Source organism: Panthera pardus, unplaced genomic scaffold (assembly GCF_024362965.1).
Source record: "Panthera pardus isolate Hobbes unplaced genomic scaffold, ASM2436296v1 HiC_scaffold_12, whole genome shotgun sequence".
Lineage (NCBI taxonomy): Eukaryota > Metazoa > Chordata > Mammalia > Carnivora > Felidae > Panthera > Panthera pardus.
In genome coordinates, this window is record NW_026526677.1 from 84,404,987 (window position 1) to 84,427,851 (window position 22,865).

Sequence of the window (22,865 nt, forward strand, 5' to 3'; positions counted from 1 at the left end):
TCTTTCTACACCAGCCTTCCTCAGATGCCCCTGAAGTCATCTGGGTCCCATAGGGCTTTAAACCACCAGCAACATCAGCACAGGTTGCCAGGTGAGAATACAGCTGGGATTCCTTTCTCAGCATATGCTTACCTAAAATGGGTGTGAATAAAACATCAGTGTTCGCCAGGGGCCACAGCCACAGAGAGGGCAGGTGTCATGTTGGATCAGGGTGGGTGTCTGTCTCCCCTTTTGTGTGAGTATAAGACAGTATAAGACAGAAGAAACCACAGAACCTGGTGGACCATGGGCACAATGCCTCCAAGCCACAGGGGCTTCCTTTAATCAGAGAGACAATTGAAACAAGTGTTCTTTTTTTTCTTCTTTTTTTTTTTTTAAAATACAGCCATTGAAAAGACGACACATTAAGAAACATGTAAACACTGCAGCTGCTTAATTACAAGTTGCACTGCTTGGTTTAGTACCTATGCACTCCCAGGTATGGGGACCTTTAAAGGAGGGGGCGGTCCCTCCTCTCACTTCCACAGTCACATAGAGAAGTAGAGAATGGGGGCAGAGTGAGAGAAAACAGAAGACCTGGCTTGTGCACAGCTCCTGAGAGAATAAAAGCAAATTCTATCTTCTAGTTCTCCCAGAAAAAAAAGTTTAAGATGTTATGAAAGTTGGAAAATGAATTTGGGTTATCAGTTGGGAGGCAGAGGAACTTTCTAGTTAGAATACCAGCTGTTATGGGAGGCACACCAGAGCCTAATCTCATGATCTGGAAAAGGCAAGGAGCACACAATCTGCCTCCCCCATATCCTTAAACTCCAAACTTGATAATCCAGGGGCAGCTGGATGGGTGATTCTCTTCCCATGAGATTGTCCGTCGCACCTGAACTCGGGGTCCGGCATGGGGGGGAGCCACCTTACCTTCTGTGGTTCTGCTGTCCCCAGTCAACCTCTAGTGTCATCCCAGTGTCTTCTCCCCCCAGTCTCAGTCCTGACCCATGAGCCCTGCCCAGTCAGAGGCCCACGACTACACTGATTTCTGAGGAAAAGAGGAGTCCCCATTTTCCACACTAAAAGATGACAAAGGAACCAAACCCCCTGCTTTCCAAACTATAGAGAACTCAGACCCACAGATATTGGACTTATTGGCCAATGGGGTCTGCCTGAAGGGAAGGAAGGCCAATAGGTCATTTCCAGATGAGGCAGAAAAGGATGTCAACACCTTTACTCCAATAGGCCCGAGCACAGTGCAACAGAGGGAAGGTCCCCTTTCCTTTCATGTAACAAGAATACCCACAAGAGTTTCTGTATGTTTTTAAACAAAAACATCAATGGTCCTAAAGTCTGGTCAGCCAACTGGTGAAGGTGAAGACATAATTTGGCAAGCAGAATTATTCTGAAGTTGTGTAGCAGAGTCTTCTGCTGAGGCTCTCCTCTCCCTCCTGAAACTCAGAGAATGAAGGGGCATGGGTGACAGAACAAAACTTACAAGCCCTACTTCCCACAAATTAAATGAAGGGAGAGCAAGGAGTGATGAGGATCCATTCTTAGGGAAGCAAAGAGATCAAGGCCTTCCCGGGATCTCTTAGAGGAAACACATGCCCTTATTTGGGCTTGCTGTGGCACACAGCAGTATCCTAGAGCCACCCAGCCCTCAGGGCTGGAGAGTGCAGTCATGGGGTGCAGGCAGACTGCAACCACACATAGTCACCATACTTCTGTCTTGGCCTCTTATATCCAACACTGCTGCCATCCATGCATGACACTAACCCCAGGTGTCTCTGTGCCCAGAATTTCTCACAGGTGAGGGGACAACAGCCAAAGGCCCTTCCACAAGCTTCTGTTCCAGGACGTTACTGACAAGAGTCCGTAGAAGATGGAGAAGGGAGGTGCTTGGGTCCCAGCAGTGAGAGAAAGGCCAGAAAGGAGGTGGCTTGTGGAAACGTCAAAGCACCACATCCAAGACTCCCAAAGAGGTAGCTTCCCGATCTTGAGTCTCCCTGCTGCCATTTAGGATGGGGAAGGACCAGCTTCTTTGGCCACTACCTCAGACACAGCAGAGGGGAGAATAAGATAGGACTACCCCCTGGCCCCGCTGGCAGTTCAGAATCCCAGGGACATGCTCAGGACATGCTTCCTGTATCAGGAAGCTCAGAGACCCAGGATCCAAGGATGCCTGCTCTTTGCTCCCCTGCAAGATGTGAGGCAGCCCCCCATGGAAGGCCTCAACAAAAGGCTCTTTTCCCCAGAGAGACCAGCTACCAGGATGCTACCTCTCCCTGTTCTCACATCAGCCACAGAATCTCAAGGAGACTGCCTCCCAACCCAAGCCCCTTAGGTTCTTCAGAAAAAAAGAATTTAAGTCAAAACATGATTTGTTTTCAGGTTGCAAGTAACGGGTCAGTTGAACATCACACCGTCCTCCCCTCCCCCAGCCGCTGGTGTTTGGTAGACGGGGGTGCTGGGTGGAAGCCCAGCAGCTTCTTGGCCCTGGGGGCCTACTGCCTGCTGTTGTTGTCAGACAGCTGGCTGGGGGTCCGCACCTCACCCAGGGAGGTTGTGCCTTCGAAGCGCTGTGAGGCGATGGCTGCCTGATGGGACATGCTCTTCCGTACAATGTCACCCTTCCGCCACAACACCACTTCCTGCAGAATTGGGAGAAGGAGGTGACATGTTATCTTGAGAGGGAGGCATGAGGGTGGGGTTCCCAGAGGCTCTAACTTTCTCCCAGGAATCTTAGCAAAACCTCCTCTGCTCCTCTCTCACCAGAGACAGCCACTGTCCACACCACCCAGGGCTCCTTCTGGTGTGGGCAGGAAGGGCAGAGTGGTCACTGGCCTTAGGCCTGCAAAAGCGAACTTGAGGTGTCAAGTAGGGACCCTCATTCTTGTCATGGGATTCCCTCTCAGTGAACCAACAAGTGGCACCTGGGTCTCTCTCCCCTATACCACTCCACTTAATCCGTCAGAAATGGAACCTGATCTTCACAGGGATGATACCCTTTCTGTGCTGGCTCTAGGGCAGCCAGGGGTCTCAGGGAGGTACCTGGGCCTCACCTGCTGTTTGAAGTAGCGTCGTTCCTCCTCGTCTATCAGCACCAGGTTGAGGTAATAGCGCACGGAAAACTTCTTGTTGATGTCCCGCATGGTGGGGGTGAGCTCGTAGCCCGCCAGGAAGAGCCGGATCGGGATGGACTCTCCTGGAAGGGCCAGGCAGAAGTCAGAGCAAAGGGCAAAGTGACCCACCCTACCTTACACCAAGTCACTCTCTGCCCACAGCAAGGGAGGCGCCACCTGAGCGTGTCATGGCACACTCAAGGGAATGCTTCTAGCCTTTGGGAAGTTGCATTCTCTGGCTCAGTGATCTTCTGAAGCAAAAACGTGACTCTGCAATTCGATTCCAGGTCCTGTTGCATCTTCTCTCACTGTTCCAACATAGAGACCAGTGAGTATGAACAGCACAGGATACTACTGCTAAGCATCTTTCGATTATATGTAATGTGTCTAGTTGTTGTGTTTTAACAGGCCGATTGCCAAGCCCCAGCTAACTCATCATGTCAGTCAGCAATTTCAATGCCACCTTCCTCCAACCTAAATGGTGTATGCCCCGCAAAACACATCCCACTCTAAGATGGATAAACAGGGTGGTATAGTGATCTGAAAAAGAGAAAATCCTCATTCTGGTCCCAGTTCTCCATTAACAAGTTGTATGACTTCTGTGTAAGTCCATTGCTTTCTCTGGACCCTAATTTTCTCATGTGAAAAATTGTGGAATCAGACTACATGATATTTTAGGTCCCTTCCAGCTCTAACACTGTGCCTTTCCTAATTTAAGAGAAATGAAATTAGGACAGTAATTCTACTGAGAAAGGCCAAACTTATAATGTAGTCTAAGCTAAATATAAATGCACTTTTAATTATCTACTGTTTTGTCTTATTTCTCAGGGGAAATGACAAGTGGGTTTACTTGTACAGCTGGTGAAAAAAATGGAACATGCAGAGAGTCAGGAGAGTTCAGTCCTATACCCCCGCAAGGACCTAAAATGATGATGCCCAAGAATCAGCTGTCATTGTCCCCTCCTTCCACATGGAAGACATGTAGGAATAAACTGAATAAAACCTTGGCATCACCAAGCACTTCTAAATGAAAAAATATATTCTTCATCATCAATGGCTGCAGGGCCAGAAGAACATAAATGATTGCTACTCCCAAATAATCACAGACTCCCCAAATAACAAAGCTTGCAACTCCATTCACTCCAGATGTAATGTCAGCTCTGGGGTGGGTGGGGCGGAGGCTCACTGTTTCTGTCCCGTTCCCGGTGTGGTCTGTGGCACCTGGTAGTGCTGGATGGAGTATGTGCACTTGGTGAATGAATTCAGAGAATGAGTCATTTCACAAGAGCTAGAACTAAGGAACAAAAGTGATTATTCTGCATTAATATCTTGCTCCCTAGTAGCAAAGAATGTCAGTAGGTAAAATGTGCAAACTATCTGCTAAACCAGTACTTTTCAAGCTTTTGTTGTTGTTGTTGTTTTTAAGACGTATAACTCTTAAGATGAAATCTCCAGTACAAGCTCAATGTGTAAACAAGGCCAAGGTGGAGCTCTTCTGGGTGAAGGTAGAGAAGGAGCTTGGAGTTCCACATACCCAGCCCTTCTTTTCCTCTTTATTGGGATCCACAGTAAACAATTAGAGATGAGAAATTATAGGTGAACAGGCAATCTTACTTTAGCAGTATAACCACCCCAGGCCCCTCCATAATTCCATGCTGGGCCTGGGAGAACAGGGGAGGTGGCTGTGGGCTTGGGGGCAAAGATGCTCACCTCTCACGGGCGCCCCATCCATGATCTCATACTTGGCTATCGTGTCGTTTTCATGGTACACATTGGGGCCTGTGCCCGTCGTTTCCCGCTTGATGATATCTATCTCCATGTGCTTGATTTTGATTCTCACCAACAGGAAGTAGATCTTCCCTACAATGACATCTTTCAAGTGGTATCTGGGGAAGAGAAAGCACAGAAAACAAGATGTGTGTACAGCAGCTGACCTGTGCACATTTCCAGGCCTTCTGGGTTTTAGGACAGGGGCGCCGCCATGCAGGCTGGCTAAAGATGGGGAGTCATGGTGCACACTCACTCATATTTTCACCACAACTGCCACTGCAGAATGATTTCCCACTATGCTCTTTACTTGAATCACAGTAGTCCCTATCCCTTCCATTCTTCCGTACGTAAGCACAGGACATCTTTCCTGCATGTTATATGCTCATCTGATCTATCTCCCCAGTGCTTTAATTCTGTTTATGCCTTGTGTATTTGTGTATGTGTTGTCTCAAATGTCCTGATGTATGGGAGTCCAGCCCCACAAATACAGGAATCAGGTCTTGCTCTCTGTCTCTGAACTCCACAAGACGTCTTTTGGGAAGTGGGCCTTGGTGGCCTGCAGCAAGCAGCTTCGTCTGCTGTGGATGTGACAGGCCAGGGCATGCGTACTGCTCCATGGGCACCTTCTCTCTGGGCCCTGTTGACATGGTGTGTGCTCTGTGAGCTGTTGTGAATTCAGCCATGCTGCACGATGCTTTCTGACCTTTCAATCTTTTGAGTCAGTCTGTAGTACCAGTGGTCTGTGTGTACACATGCAGGCAGAGGGGAAAATCTTCAAACCTGAAGCTCAGAATCATGGGACGTAAGTATTGGCAGGGACTTTAGAATTCAACCTCCTTATATTACAGGTGAAGAAAAGAAAGTTCAAAGAAGATAGAACCCCTATCTTGAACCCCTGGTTCAAACCTGCACCAGATTTGAGTAGGGGACAGACACAGGGTGTAAGCCCAGGTGCCTAATTTCTAGGCTTGTCTTCTCCCCTCTATTTCATTCTGCCTTTCTGCTTACAGTCTAACTGGGAAGACTGCAGACACTCTCAGTAGATAACTTAAGAACACTTACAAAAGCAGCACGTAGGCCACTCCCAGCATTTTAGAAGGAATGCTGAGAGATCGTAGATTCTAGGGGTTTTCAAATTTTGAAAAACTAAACATTTTTCTTCTAAATCTTTTTTAATGTTTATTTTTGAGAGAGAGAGAGATAGAGCACGAGAGGGGGAGGGGAAGAGAGAGAGGGAGACACAGAATCTGAAGCAGGCTCCAGGCTCTGAGCTGTCAGCACAAAGCCCAACATGGGGCTCGAACCCATGAATCTTGAGATCCTGACCTGAACTGAAGCTGGACTCTCAACCAACTGAGCTACCCAGGTGCCCCTGGAAATTCCTTTATTCTCAATGAAATCCTACATGGAAGCACTAAAATGTGAAAAACATAAAAGTTTCACTCCTTTGGAGGGCATAGAACCCTGGTTCCTGGCTCTTCTTTCACTTCATCCTTTCTGTATGTGTTTGAAACCCATTATCCTGATCCAGGACTCCAGTTTTCAGGTGAGAAACCTGAGGCATAAAAGTGTTACCTGCTAATCTTACCCCAAGGGCAATCCTTAATGGCAGAATGGGATTAGGCTCTCCATTAGACTGTCTGCTTTTGCACAGCACAGCCTGCTGAGAGGGCAGGACAGGTTTGAACACCCAGTTCTTGATGTTATGAAATAAACTTTCTGAAGTGCCTTTCACATACCATGCTTGGTCCTGAACATATTGCTGACTGACAGCTATTTTGAGCTCCACAAGGTAGCACTGCCTGCCAACTACCCCTTTTACCAGGTGGCTGGAGCACTGGTGGGCATGCACTTTTGGTGGCTCGTTTCCAGAAGGCTCAAAGAGCCCTGAGACTGTGAGGAGAAAGGGGAAGAAGGCTGTTTCCTTACGTGTCCCTGCCTGGCCCAGATCAACACCCCCTCCCAGCTCACCCCACCCCATTCCATAGGTGGGACCAGCCAAGCAGGGCCCGTTCTGGGTCACAAGTCATTCCAGGCCAGAGGGCAGGGGAAAAAATATGCCTTTCCCTCACCCCTGTTCTAGGAAGCATGTATGTTGCTAGTTTTTTAAAAAGCCCTGTTCCTCTCCCTTCACAGGAGAGCCAATTGGCTCCACAACACCCCCCTGCCTCCCCCTGACAACCCTGTTGCTCTTGAAAACAGTGGGTCTGATGTGAGGGTCTCCCTAGTGAGAACCCTAGTTAGAGACTCTAATTTCTTTTTTTAGCTCTCTCTGAATAGAATACACTTTTACTTTGCATGTTTGATTTTCAAACGTTTTCAGGAATGTATTATACTGAAAAGAAAGATGTCTGTGGTACATTTTTGAAGTGTCAGTAAGTTTTGTGATTTATAAGCGCTTAAATAGTTTCATGTTCAGACAGCAAACACAGTTTAAAATAGACATGGCTTCCCAAGTTGCCAGCTAAAATTTAAAGACCTTTATAAAAAGGTGTTCTTTGCTACAATTCATTTAAGCTCAGGAGGAAGCAACAAACTGTGGTCAGTGTTTGGTTTCTTCACATTGATCTGTAAAGACACACACAAATGATAACAGGAATGGTATTCTGAGATGCTTCGTGGTCATCAGTAGAAGGCAAGAGCTGTACCTGGATCCAAAACAACCTTAAAGTTTGTCTAGCTTGACTCTGAAAGACAATGCGGGGTATTTGACTTAAATGTACCTTTTTAATTGCAAACAGTTTAGTTTAAGTAGAATGAAGTTTGATTTCCTACTCTATCTACCTTTCACCAGCCTGGCACATATATTTATGGTACCATGTCAGTGAACACGTCACTTCAAGCCAGCCAAGGCCAGGACTCCACCAGCTTGCATTCTCATTAAGTACTATCTTATTAACCTCCCTCAATAGTTCACAACCATGAGGCCCCAGATACTTACTTGGATTTATTATACTCAAACTCAATGTGCAGGCAGTCCTCAATCCCAACCTCCATCTTGATGGAAGAGTTCAGCTCTGGATATGTGCTGAGTGTATGAACTACAATGTCCATCTCTTTGACAACATCATTGAGACGGCGGCTGATGGTGGCTCGAAGGAAATACCTATAGGAGATAGACGTATGGTGAACACTTCTGGTTTCTAGATGCTGCCTTTATTTACTCACCAAACAGGGCCACTGGAGAAAAGCCCTTACGGTGGTTCACCTTTGGGGTTTTGTATTCCTTTGAGAATTTACCTCAGTGGACCCTTCTCCCGGAAAAACAAACAAACAAACAAAACAAACAAAAATTAACATGCACTTATAACATGAAATTTTGTAACTGTAGCTCCAGGGAGTTCAAAGACCTTCCCTCAAATCCCTTTTCAAGCCCATCCTCTGAGCTGAGAACACTGCCCTAAATAAAAATGGTTTCTGTTTTATATGCCTATAGCAAGTTATCCTATGCCTTTCATGCTCCTTACTACTGCCTACCATGTATATTTGTGTATGGGTTTTACTTCTTCAACTAACTCGTGGCTCTTCAGGCACAGGGATTTGTCTTACACTCTTCTATTTGCATGCCTGTTTACTTAACAATATTCAATCAATAAGCATTTTCCAAGTCTCTCGAGTTAAATGGGAGAAATAGGGAATGGAGAAAGTAAGTCAGCTCTTCATTCAGCAAACGTTTATTGTTTGGCACAGGATGAATAAGATATAGTCTCATGGGAAGCTCACGGTCCACAGGGGAGGGTGGGTCAACAAACAGAAAAATTAGAACACAGAGCAAGTGCTAAATCAGATAGAGGAATCAAGTGCTAGAGAGAGAGAAAAGGGCACTCAGGCAGAGCAGACCTTAAAAGTAAAGCAGCAGAGGTGGGAGAGGTCCTGAACAAAGAGAGTCTCTGGCCGAACTGTGCATCCTTGGGGAGGTGTTGCTGCAGTAGGAGACAAGTAGGGAAGAACAGAGAGACACGGCCCCTGAAGGGCTTAGTAAGCCAAGCCTGACCTCTCCAGTCAGCCACCCTAGTGCAGCCGTGTCCCCTGGACTTACTTTGTGCTAATACCCAGTGAATGGAGGAATACCCTTTTAATATCTTCTTCTAAATAAAACTTAGATAATCTGCATCACTGTCAACTGTTCCTGGAGAAAGCTGCTAACCAGATCGACTGCACATTTAGGCTACTCTCCTCTGTGTGGCCCTGACTGATGCTTGGCAATCCTTTTATTCATCTCAGTAACTTCTGCCACATTCCCCAAGACTTATTTGTCCCTAACCCTTTTCTAATTGTTCAGGCTTTCAAGCCTCCTTTCCCCCTCTCTGTGGGATTCACAGCTTTTACTCTACTAAGAGGAAGGCCTTCCAAGTCAAGATTTCTAATTGTCTCCCTTCTCTGCTTTGTGCTGTTTCTAACTTAGGGCTTAAATGTGCATCTGTATCTTTGCCCATTCTTTCCTCCTTCCAACGGCACCTGGGTCTCTCAAGACCTTTCTCCTCCTCCATCAGGCAGAATGACTTTCACTCTGGGTGCACATTATAATCACCCTGGTGGGGGAGCAGCTTCCAAAATCCTGATGCCCAGGCAGAGCTGACATGTAACTGCTCTGCAGAGGGACATAGGCATCAACATTTTTTAAAACCACCCAGGTGATTCTAATACAGGAACCTTGGTAGAGAACCACTGTCTGGTATTTTCACTCTTCAAGTTTTCCAATTTTCTCAACATATTGAATCTCTCTCCAATAAAGTCCTCCTTCTTTGAATTTATACAAAGTCCCAAACTCATCAATCCCCCAACATTCCAGGTCTTACACTCTTGACCGTTCTGGAACAGCTGTCACTGAGGGGTCCTGTTCTAACTACTGCAGCTTCTTTCCAGTCACTACTACTCACCCCTGGCTTCTGTCTCCACCACCAGAAACTGCCCTCCTGAAGGTAACACATGGCCCCCTAGTTTCTAAATCCAGCGATCTTTTCTTTTAGCTTGTTTCTACACTGGAGTGTATAATACTTCCTCCTCTTCCTTGAAATGCTCTTTCTATAGTTCCACAAGAGGGCTTTACCCTGCTTCTCTCCCCGCCCCACCCTCTTATCCCCCCACCAAATGCCCCAATAGATCCTGCCTGGGCTCTTCTCCCTCAGCTCTCCTTCTTGAAAAATGTACCAGCTTTTACCCCTGAGCAGAGGACTCCCAACAGTGCATTTCTCTGTCCTGAGTGCCAGGCTTGCATTTCCAACTGTCTAGTGAACTTTCACACATTCTGCCAGTGCTGCAGGCTTTAAAATTGGATGAATCATTTAAAATATAAATCATCTCTTCTTCCTGATAGCCATATGTTTGCATCTCCACTCACTGGTCAATTCTATTGATATCTATTAAATTCCTCATTTTCTGCCTGGTCCCATTGTGTCTACTAAGGTAAGATGCTTAGGAAGGACCTCATACTAGCCTTCTAACAATTTTGTCTCTGCACTCCACCCATTCATCAAATAGTGTGGGTTGACTTTAAACTAATTGTCCAAAAGAACCACTCCCTCAACCAAATATAAAGAAAGAGAAGTCCAGAATGATCTTTTCATGTTTTCCCTCTGCCTGATAAGATAAAAGCCCTTAATCTGGAACTGAAATTTATAAACTGCCCTCAACTGATTTTCTCTTCTTGACCTCCTCTCTCAACATGAATCCTGAAGTCTTCATCTAATTGGACAGCAACACTTTTTTCTCTTTTATTCATTTTGTGTGTGCATGTGTGTGGTAAAATACAGAAGGGATTTAGAGTATGCCACTCCAAAATATGCCACTCTGGTATAAGGATTATATAGAGCAACAAGAAGCAGACACAAGAAAAACTCTCTGCCCTCCCCACTCTCTAGGAGGAAGAGCAGAACATTCTTAATCATCAGAGACAACTGTTATCAGCCCAGCGACTGCACTAGAGAAATCTACATAACAAATCTTACTAAACAAACTCTTACTTTCCATTTGTTTCCCCCATATATTTACCTTCCCAGAATTTGTTGCCCCTAAAAGCTCAAAGCCCCTTTCCTTTGTTTCGTCATTTCTCTGTGAAATTATTATTCTGTTAAGATGCTCATGTAAGCTCCGAGTTCTAACGACTCCATTTCATGACCAATCGCTGTGTGTATGCACAATGCACATGTGAATCAACTGGTCTGCCTTTCTCTTGCTAGCCTATCTTCTGTCAGTCTGATTTGCAGAGCCTTAGCCAGTCGACCTAAGATCGACAAAGGGAAAAAACCCTTTTCCTCCCCTACAATATATACAACAAAATTTAACATTTTAATCATACTTCAGTGGCATTAAGCACATTCACATTGTTGTGAAATCATACAGTATTTGTCTTTTTATGCTGGCTGATTTCACTTAGCATAAGGTTTTCAAGGTTCATCCATGTAGCATATGACAGGATTTTCTTCCTTTTTTAGAGCTGAATAATATTCCACTGTATGTGTATCCATTTATCTGCTGATGGAACTTACGTTGGTCCACCTGGCTATTGTGAACAATCTCCTATGAGTGTGGGTGTACACTGATGTTTGAGCCCTTGCTTTCACTTCTTTTGGGTGTGTACCCATGAATGGAATTCCTGGATCATATGGTAATCCTATTTTTCATATTCTGAAGTATCACTATTCTTTTCAACATCTTTATTTCTGACTTAAAAACATTTAAGAGCAATCCACTGAAAATATTAAATTAAATAATAGTAAGTCCCACAGGCAAGTTTAGGTGACAACTAGACAGTCCTCCCTGTTGTAGCCTTTTCTGAATGCAATTAGGAAACACTGTCTTTAGTTTGGGTAACGTCAGTGTTTAGACCTCTCTGCAAAGATTGAAAAAGAAGAGCCTACAATCACTCTTCTGACGGAAGAGGGGAGACCAGGGAGACAGAAGGAGAGGAAAGGTCTTCCTGTAGTCCGCACCATCCGAAAACCAGGCCTTGAGGTGATAAAGATGAGCTGATCTTAAGGTGGCATTAAACCTGGAGCCAGGTGTCCAGAGTGATGGAGGAAGTTGGCTTTGTCCCAGTAACTTCACATAATCTCAAGTTACATCCAAGAGTCTAGAGCTGCTCTGGATTTTTAAATTTTTTTTTAAATTTTTTTTAATGTTTATTTTTGAGAAAGAGAGAGAGAGAGAGACAGAGGGTGAGCAGGAGAGGGGCAGAGAGAAAGGGAGACACAGAATCTGAAACAGGCTCCAAGCTCTGAGCTGTCAGCACAGAGCCCCAATGTGGGGCTCAAACCCACGGACCATGAGATCATGACCTGAGCTGAAGTTAGATGCTTAACCAACTGAGCCACCCAGGCACCCCCTGGATTTTTTTTTTTTTTTTACCCAAGAGGCCCCTGGAATCAGTCCCTATCCTCAGAAACCAGAAGAATAAAAACAGTCCCATGTACTTAAATTGTGTTTATTAAATTTTTTGAAAATCTGTATTATGTTTTATTCTCCCGTCACCCCAAAAGGTGGAGGACAGACCTAGAACTAGAATCCAAATCTATTACCTACTTTTCAAGCAAGAGCTCAGAATCCCACTGCTGCTGTGTGGCAGAGCTGGACCGAGGATTCGCAGGTCCTGATGTGCAGCCCATGGTGTGCTGGGATACAGCTCATCCCAGTGTATGAAAGCTGACTATTCAGTTTTCAGGAATTTTATAAACTGGTTGTTAGACATAGCAATTTTTAAACATTATCTAAACTTGGGGTGCCTGGGTGGCTCAGTCAATTGGGCATCTGACTCGGCTCAGGTCATGATCTTGTGGTCTGTGAGTTTGAGCCCCATATTGGGCTCTGTGCTGACAGCTCAGAGCCTGGAGCCTGCTTTGGATTCTGTGTCTCCCTCTCTCTTTGCTCTTCCCTCCCTCCCTCCCTCTCTCTCCCTCTCCCTCTCCCTCTCTCTCTCTCTCAAAAATAAACATAAATTAAAAAAACCTAAATTATCTAAACTTAAATGGATTCTATTAAAAACAAAGGTAATACATACTCAAAACTCATTGTTTCTTAATAATCTTGCTACAGTTTACCGATTTTGTCTGCTCTTAGGGGAATTAACATCTAGTGTCTGACAGTAATGCTATGTAAAGGTGATTACCGTACATCTCTCCCCAACTCTGTAATCAGGCACCTCAGGTTGGGAGCTTAAAATTGGCCACGGTAGGAATATTTACATGACAGAAACTGACAAATGCTATAAACTAGGGCTTCTCCTCCCAGAGAGTCCATTGTTAAACATTTACCAGCATGCCACTGCTCTCAGTTCTCTTCCTTCTCAATACCTATATAAAAAGACTCAAATGTAGACAGCTTCAGAGGTGAGGTGGGGAAACAGCAGGGACAAGGTGGGGAAACAGCAGACACAACTTTACAACTTACCGGAGCTTCACATTCTGGCCTGTGTATGACTCATAGGGCTTCTCCACGTGGGTGAATTCAAAGTCGAAGGCCTGTGATTGGCTAATTTCTCCGGGCCGGGCCAAATCCTTCACCAGGGACACAAACTCATGGTGGTTCCCACGGTCGTAGTAGAGCTCTGGAGAGAGAGCGTCAGCCTCTACAACCGGACCCCAAGCTACACAGGGCTTAACAAGGGGGATCCCAGGCTGCAGGACCCCCGCTTCTGAGAGACCTCTCTCCAAAACAAACTTCCCCCAGCCTTGTTTTTGACTCCTTTTCTTTTCCTAATCCCGCTCTTGCACTGCATTCTCCATATACTGGTCTCCTTCCCTCCCCACTTTCCAAACACTCGGTTTTATATAGAGAAATTCTGTGGCACAGTAAAAACCCAATATAACCCTGCTCTAGCACATCAGGCTGGTACTTTAAGAGATATATCAGGGGAACCGGTAACAAAAACACCACACTGTTTTAAAAACATTTCTAAAACTATTTCTAACTTTTGAAAGCATATTCATAGTTATTTAATCCTATCTTCCTTGTAATAATCTTCTGAAGTATCTAGGACAGGCCTTGTCACCCATTTAACAGAGAAGGAAACTGAGACATAGCATGGTTAAATGATTGGCTTAGAATTGCAGAGTTGGCTGCAAAGCTGAGATTAGAGATCTCCTGCTAGAATGAATCTGTTTTTATGACCTGGTACAATGGGAGTAATAACATAACCCACTTCGTAAGGTTCTATAAGAATTAGAGGAAGTAATGCAGGTAAAGGACTCAGAATAGTACCCAATAGATAGTAAACACTCAAAACATATTAGCTGCTGGCTGCTACTATCCCTCAAGGGAATCCATGTGGCCAATTTGACGCAGAAGTTTTAATGTTATTCCCTCCATCTTAATCAGGGGTTCCTCTACTTCAGGGACTGCCAAAATCACTTAGAGAGTTTGTTAAAACCAGATTGCTCAGACTCACTTCTAGTGTCTGGGGTGAGGCCCAAGAATCTGCATTTCTAACAAGCCCTCAGGGGATGCTAGTACTGCTGGTCCTCCAGGGACCACACTTTGAGAAGCAGCACTGCTCTAAATTCATCCTCCTCTAGAAATAGTTCTGGCATTCGAGTCTTAATTCTAAGTTCATGTTATCAATTTATCCTATATTATTTTGTACCTATTTGTACTTTGCTATTTGAGGATACTCTATATGCATGGTCTTTAGAGATAAGGCCTATATCCCCAGGTTCCTGGCACCTCCTCAGTACGTGGCTGTGCAGAGGGGACACTTAATACTGACTATGAATATACATGGCCACATTACAGTCAAGGTACCACATCTCAAGCATTTTTGGGCTCCGGTCCTATGTGAGGCTGCAAACTGTGATAGGGTAGACCAACTGGGAACATGGTCAGGTAGAGTACACTCACTCCTTCTGCTATTGGCTGCTTGGGGATAAAGAAACAGGTCCATGGAGGGGAGTGTCTGGGACAACCGCCTACCAAACCAGCTCCCATATCTCCAGAGCACAGCAGGTAATCTCTCTCAGAACCAGAGCATCAGGGCAGTGGGGCAGAGATGCATTTGCTCAGGTCAGCCTCAGACAGCACAAGATGTAAGCCCTGATCAGGACTGAAACTTTGGGCCCAAGAAATGCAGTGTCCAGCCCTGCCCCAGGGGAGAACCATGCCCAGAAAGAGAAAATGGCTTCAAGCAGTGCTTTCAGTCTGAGTGCAAAATCAACCCCTTGCTGCCCGAGGAGCTGGTTCTGACAAACCTATTCCATGAGAAGCCTTCCACCCCTCCCCCACCCACCGCCCAGACAAGGAAGCATTCTAAAGCAAAGTGGGCTCTGTCATTAAGATTTATGCAACTCAGGAAGGTGGCAGCAGCATGGTTAATCCCAAACTAGTGCCACTTCTGTATTAATTTACATTGTATTCTGTGATTACATCTTGCTGCTGACTTCCTATGTAGTTACACTTTGATCCATTTTATATTACAAACAATCCATTCTCTCTTCCAAACACTAAATGGAATCAGTAGCAAGTAGCATTCTGGGTGGTGAGTAATACTCCACAAAGTCACTAAATGGGAGATGACACTTACAAATAATAAGGGAAAGGACAGGGAAAGGTGAGCAATCCATTGCTAGTTTTAAAATCCAAGAACTGTGCCGCCCCCCCCCCCCCCCCCCCCCCCCCCCCCGCCAATAAATGCAAGGAAGTGCAGTGAGTAGGTGGGAAGAGCCTCGGTGACAAGGGCTCCTTCACTTACTCTCCTGGATCTGCTGCTATACAAGTCCTTGTTGATGGTCCTGGAGCCTACGTGGGAACTGACCCCTTAACTGGGGGACCTGGTGTCTTAGCTCCCAAGCACTGGACTCTGCCCATAGTTTCAGGGTACAGAAGCAGGCAAGGCAGAGCCCTAGTATCCATGATCTTTAAATGAGAAATCCCAGAGTCAAGAAAAGGATGGAAAGAGAAGGATGGAAAAATAGACAACTGTGATCACAGAGCCCAAAGGCAACATGAGAAACAGAAAAGAGAAGGACCTGAGAGCGTTCAGAGAACATGCAGACTGCCAGCATCTGGGGATCCTAGCAACATTCTGCCTGACCCAGCAAGGGCACCTGGCTGTGGCCACCTTTGGTAAGAGAGGTCTTTCCCTGCATAGTGTCACATTCTCCTTAGTGCTTTTCTCCCTGGACACATGTTAATACTAGCTCCTACATTAATTGTCATGGAACAGTGGCCAGTGTGTAGTCTGAGTGGGGCTGGACTGTACTTTTTAATTTATAATTTATAAGCCATTTGCAATGCTTTTGCAAACATTGTGGTGCAAAGGGGCAGAAATAGCAGCCATACTTCACTATTTGCCACAAAGTCTGGTTTTCTCTCACATAAATTAGAACAGAAATCCCAATGCTGTTTTAGCAAGAGGTTTAGGCTGTCAAGAGACTATAAATGGCCTGTATCTATTTCAAAGATGCAGTGACAATTCATCTCTAGTTCTCTCCAAACTCCAAAGCCCTCAGCAACAAGCCATCTCAAGCTATAAGTAGGAACTGGCCATGTTTTTTGTTGTGGTAACTTCCCTGTCTTGATTGTCTTTCTCAGTCCAATAGGAGGAAGTAACTTTTGTAGTTGGGATGTTTTCATGATGAAACTTGCCACCAACGGATAAGGAGTGAATTTGCCACTTTGGAAGGAAATTGAGCCAGCTTTGCATCACAGGGTCACCATTAGAGATGACCTGAGACCTGCTACAGGGCTGGAACCACGTCTGGTCCAAGCTTCACGCAGGTCTTAGAAGAAAGTTAAGTCAGCAAGGGCAAAAAGACTTCCAAAGAGCCTTGTCTTCATCCTGATTTTCCCAGCCACTGTTTGCTGACTGGCAATCCAGTCAAGATTCACGCTGGCCACACCCACCCAGATCTCCCAGACACTGGAGCAGTAACAGCCCCAGGCTCCCCATCCCCAGCAAGATACAGCTCTCCAGGGCTCTCTAAGCCCTGCAACAACTCACTACTAGGCTAGAATCAATCCATTTAATCTCAATTGCCTTTTACTTAGCTTTTCATGGGTTAATGAATAAAAATACAGAAAGCCTCTGGAGTTTTTAGAAGTATACACTTGACTAGTACTGATGGGTTCAGATCCATCCAGTGGCATTAATTTTAAAAACTTTTTTAAAAAATCCAAATATTGTTTATTTGGCTTTGGAAGACAGGAGTAATCATGTCTGTTCTCCCTTGTAATTTTGACCTTCTAGTTACCTTTGGTTTATTTAACCCCATTAGTCTCCAAGGTGGTCCAGCTCTGCCTTATGTCCTGCGTTAGAGTCCCCCCAAATGAGTGCAGCGGAAAAAATGGTCTCTCTTAACAATTAAAAAACTTCCCTCTATGCTCCTTATATACCACACTGCATTCTTCTAAAAATGTAGGGCACCTGTTGGGAGGAGCACTGGGTGTTATATGGAAACCAATTTGACAATAAATTTCACATTAAAATAAATAAATAAATAAATAAATGTTTCATAACATAAAAAAAAAAAAAAGTAGGCCATTAGCTGTCACAGTGACATGGGAGATGCCTTCACCACACATTTGTTGGTTTTGTTACAACAGACCAAGCCACTGGAAAAAGTATACTAGGTGCAAGAAGAAACCCAATATGTCTCAAAAACTTACTGAAAGTAACAGAAAACATATACAACACAGGTGAATAAATAAGACCTTCTTATACTCTCAGGGGGCACCATTCAAAGTGCAACATCCAAGCAGTTGGTGTAGGACTGAGTGGATCACAACTCGTATTTTCTTATACTCAGGGAGAAACCTGCCTCAACTTGGAATAAGAAAATTTGATCAAAGAAACATGCAAAAGCAAGCAAACTGACACCCGCTTTAATGTTTCTGTACCTAGTTCCCTCAGTGAAGATGCTGTGCATGGGTGACTGTCAGTGGGTAAGTCATCTTAGTTCTCAGTGGCCTGGAGTAAGGGCCACACCTAGCTCACCAATGCCTCAGCCACCAGCACCAGCAGGAAACCCTGTCTCCTAACAGTAAGCAGCAAAGCAAATCTGCACTCTCCCTTTCCTTCATTCAAGTAACTCTGGTTTATCTAGGAGGAGTTGGAAGAAAAAAATCTGGACCACAGCCTTTGATTCCTAGATCTGACCATGTACCATTAGCAATTATTTATTGAGCACCTACTTTGTGCTAGCCACTGAGACTAGAGATTAGCTACCGCACTGGTTTTCAGTGAGGAAGGCCTGTAGAAGAACAGTGGAAGAAAGGCTTAAGTCATCTGGATATCATGTTTGCTGGGGGCTTTCGGAATGAGTATGAGCCTGGGAAGAAGGTCATACCTTGCAGAAAGATGTTCACAAAGGGAAGATGCCAAGATTCTAAAAGAAACATATTTTAAGGAAGTTACAAGGGTGAGGATGAAAGGTAAGGGAGAGATGAGCCTGGACAGAAAGGCAGGGCCACTCAGGAAGGAGCTGGGTACACTTTTGCCCTTCAACCAATAGAAAGTTGATGAGCAGAATTTTAAGGAGGGGACTGACAATGTCAGAACTGCCTTTTAGAAAGTTCATTCTTACTGAACTAAAAGACAAGAATGAACTGAAAGATGAGGAAGGCAAAGGCAGGAAGGCCAGTTAGGAGGGGGCTGTCAAAAGAGTTACAAAAGGCAGTAGCATTGGCATGGAGAGGAACCACAGAATAGGGACGTATCAGAGAGTTGTTGGAATACCAGCTGGGCATGTGGGAGGAGTTAGTCTAAGATGGCTTCCAGATTTTTGAGGCTGAATGGACACAGGTGACATAGGTCACAGTGGAGCAAACAGGACAAGAAGCAGGGCTGAGGCTGGAGCACAGAAAGAAAGGGGTTTTGTTTTGGATGTGTTTCAGAGGGACCTATGGGGTATCCAGGTGGCAGTGCCTAGCAGGCAGTTGGAAACACAGGCATGGAACTCAGTAGAGTTCAGGTCAGGACAAAGAAAGAGGTTGGGAATCATCAGAATATACGAGTGCGGATGAGACTGCCAGAGCAAGTTATAGAGAAGGGACAAGAAACAAAAGTTACCCTCTTCCTTTTGGAGGTAGGACCTCCAAAATCAAGACTGAGATAGCAGCTTTTCTAAGTAGGGTCTGGGCAACTATGAGGAATGGGGTCCAAAGAGGTCCAATGCAACAGAAGGCCAAATAGCTGTCTCAACAAAGACTCTGTGTAGAGTCCCTCTCATAGGTTTTTACTTGCACTAACACACCTTTCGGAAAACAGTGGAAGGCAATGGGGGGGAGACAAACAAGCAGACCAAAGGGGACGCAAACCTGGTCCAAACATTTCTTATGGATGGTCTGCACAGAAATCAGGGTGACTGCAAGGTGACATGTGTTAAAGGTCTAGTGCCTGGAAACTTCTTGATGAGTCAAGAGAAAATGACAATGATCATCTTAACTCCCTTTTACTGCGTACCTATGATGTGTGCCAAGACCTGCACATCACGTATATTATCTCTGGTCTTCACAAGACCCTAGCAAAGACTGTGCTATTATAAACTGAGCCCCATCTAATTTAAGTCACACTGTCTGCTTGACCCTTAATCATGTACCAGGCTGTCATTCAAATGAATACACAGGTGGGACAAATATATTTTCATCAGGAGAAAAAAGAAATTAATCATAAAGATAAAAAGGTTAATTATGTAAAGCACTTGATTTTCAAGCTGTGGAACTGTTCCCTGTAAGAAAGGAAGGAGAGAAGGAAAAAAGAAAGAAACAAACCCAAGAGACTATGGTTTACAAGAATGCTTTTGAATTAAAATGGAAATCAACAAGGAAGGTGAACAGAGCACAATGATATCAACTTTCTTACTCCAGTACAGTAAAATCTATACTGTATGTCACTCATAGAGCCAGACCAAGGAACTCCACCAAAGCTCCACCCAGTTCATTCATAGTCAAAGATGCAATGAAGGAGAAAACCACGGGACCACAACCTCGGCAAAGTTACTCACTAGCCTCGCTCTGGTGCCCTGAGGTCAGTAGACTGTCAACAAAAATAGATCATACTCTGCCTGAAGAAGAATCCCTTGACAGCTCAACATTATTCTCACAAGCTGACTGTTATTGCTGCCTTACAGGTGAGAAAGCTGAGGCCCAGAGAGGGACACAGCTTCCTCAAAGTCACAGGGTTAACACTGCCCACAGTGCTCAGAGGCTTGGGAAGAGTTATCAAGGAAAGATAAAAGGTTGGTAGAAAACCTGGCAGGGCTGCTGTCCTGGGATTCAAGGAGTTAGACAAAACACCAGGCAGGGCAGGCCCAGCAAGCAGCTTCTGCAACTTCCTTTCACTTGAACTAGAGGGAGGCCTTGTCCCCGTTCCCCAAGAACAGCTCATGTCACACTGCTGGGTGGGGGACATTCTGATCATCTTTCACGTATTGATGAGGTATCATCACCTGTAGTGATGGTATAAGACACAGAGTGTGCCTGTTTACACTTGTATTACAGAGCCAAAGAATCCATGCAGTAGCTTTAAAACTACTTGAAAATACAGATGCTCAGTAGGCAAGGACTTCTCAACTATCTCATACAATATGCTTAGCATAAAATGCTTTGGATTCACCCTATATACCTAGTGGTCCTTTACTAGGTGTGCTTTTTACTCTCCACGGGACATAAGGCAATATCTCAAGACATCTCTGTGGGTGCCTTTTAGGGGTGTTTCTGGTATCTGGTGGGTTGAAGCCAGGGTAAATATCCTGCTAAATGTCATGTGACAACAAAGAATTATCAGGCCCAAAATGTCAACAGTACTACTGTTGAGAAACACTATCCAAGCTAGAGGCAGGAAAACAAAGGGTATAAAATTCACTCTCAAGCCCCCTTCAGCTACATAAAAGGCCACTCATATTCTGGATTTAAAATAACAAAAAAGTTTCCTATGTAAAGAGACAGTATTTGACCTGATTTCATTTTCTTAAATACCAGAGGCAAATACTTCAGCCAGAGCACTATCCACATAGACTCTTTTTCTTAGGATTCCTCCTACTGTGCCAGTGTTTTCTGCCTCTGTAAAACAGGGAGAACAGATTCTTTGTTGAACTCTCAGGATGTGAGAGAAAGTATTTGACGAGCTTTCTCAGGAAGTCCTTAAGAACAGGGTTATACATGCAGAGTGTGTTATAAGGTATGAACCCTTTGATAGAAGTTTTTTTCAGCCCACAGGAGTATTTGCTGTGAATCTACTCCTGACCTAATGACACAGACCATGCATTTCAGAAGTACCTGAGAGTTTTTAAAAACACAAGACTTCAAATAGTCTTAGCATTAGAGACAACCCCACCTTCACTGGCAGCTCCCAAATCTTCTATATTGTTACCTCGCCTTTTAAAGTCTAGTTTTAATTATTAATAATCATGGTTGAAGACTGTTAGAGCATCGAGAAATTATGATCTTTTTTTTTTTTTTTTTTTTTTTTTTTTGAAGGAGAGAGAAACAGAGAACGAGTGGGGAAGGGGCAGAGAGAGAGGGAGACAGAATTGAAGCGGGCTCCAGGCTCTGAGCTGTTAGCAACCAGAGTCTGATGCTGGGGTTAAACTCGTGAACCATGAGATCATGACCTGAGCCAATGTTGGTCACTTAACCGACTGAGCCACCCAGGCGCCCCGATCATTTAATTTTGGACTTAGAAGGATCATTTCTTTGTAAGAAGAAAATTCGTCAACTGAAAACTAGCATTCTAATAAATCTTAGAAACACTAGCTAAGTAGACAGAAAGACTGAAGACTGCAGAGCTGTTTTCTCAAAACACCCTTCCTTAGCTTTGAGATAACTTTTTTCTATCTCTAACAGAGGGGATCAGAGCTACGGTGAGACAGGAGAAGGGTGGGGAGCCCTCTCCATCTCCACATCTAAAAGGAAAAGCGGGTGGATGGGAGTGAACTTAGTGAGGCACAGAGGACCAACTTAACTTGGATCTGACAGCTGTGGATGTCCAGACAATGGTAAAAGCAGTACTGGATCAAGGTATCCCCCTAACAAACCCACCTGCAGGCTATGGCAGGAGAGCGTCTCACTCGGAAATCCTGGAGGCAGGAAGCAAAGCTGAGCGGCAGTCTGAAGGGACAACTAGAGTATCTCAGGGCAAGGTACCCACAACAATGAGGCTCTCGGCGGGGAGGCTCCCTGTCTTCCTCAGCCACCCCCACCGCCCTCGCGGTGCGCTGTCACTTTTGGCAGGGAAGCCGGCAACGCAGGGGCTGTCGCCGGCGGGCGGGCCTCAGACTGCAGTGGACAAGAGACTCCCACAGGCCTCATCGGAGCTGGGCCCCGAACCACCCCGCTCCCCCCGCCTCCAAGTCGGCGCTCTGGGCCGGCGTACGCGGCCGGTGAGGAAGGCCCGGGTGCCCACTCACCGATCTGCCCGATGAACTCGATCTTGATGCCCTGGTGCTCCAGCCGCTTGTTGGGGTTCTTGAGTGCGAGGCTCACCTTCCCGGAGACCGTCTCTCCGTCGTAGAAGAGGAAATATTTCTCCTTCTTCCCATCCTCCGTCTTGTGCTCGGCCCGCTTCCTACTCTCCGCATCATTCAGCAAGATTTCCACCTCCACGCTCTGCCCGAAGCCGAAGAAGCTCATCTCACCGCCGGGCTGGGCCGGGCCGGCCTCGGTAAGACCGCTCCTCTTTGCGGATCAGGGGCCCTAAGCAAAGGCCGGAGGGCTGGACGCGGGACCCAGCTCCGCTGCCAGACGGCGGGCGACTGCACTACTCCCGACTCCACGGGGAGGGGGGAGGGCCGTCTGCAGCGCCCAGGGTACCAGTGCACCGCTGCTCGCCAGTGTCCAGTGAGCCCGAGCCGCCGGCGGCAGTGAGGGGCGAGGGCGGTCAATGCAATTGGAGGGGGGCAGTGCAGATCCCTGGCGTGCGTGGCCACAGCCGCCCACCGGGTGGGGTGCGGGGCTGAGCAGCACAGATAGCCAGCCCTGGCCTCTGGAGGTGCAACGCACCGAGGTGCTTCGGCAGCTTCGGGCGGAGGTGCAGAGGGGGGCGCAGTCTCCAGCCCGGACGCG

At 45.8% G+C, this 22,865-nt stretch overlaps 1 protein-coding gene across 1 annotated transcript; it reads right to left on the reverse strand.

Annotated features, from left to right (window-relative positions):
* Window positions 1-276: 276 nt before the first annotated feature.
* On the reverse strand, window positions 277-22,435 carry VPS26B (VPS26 retromer complex component B). Its single transcript, XM_019421464.2, has 6 exons — window positions 22,211-22,435; window positions 13,263-13,419; window positions 7,819-7,983; window positions 4,818-4,993; window positions 3,048-3,190; window positions 277-2,636 (listed from the first exon to the last, which is right to left on the reverse strand). The coding sequence occupies exons 1-6, from the start codon at window positions 22,431-22,433 to the stop codon at window positions 2,490-2,492; spliced, it is 1,011 nt and encodes a 336-aa protein (XP_019277009.1). The 5' UTR covers window positions 22,434-22,435; the 3' UTR covers window positions 277-2,489.
* Between the last annotated feature and the right edge of the window lie 430 nt (window positions 22,436-22,865).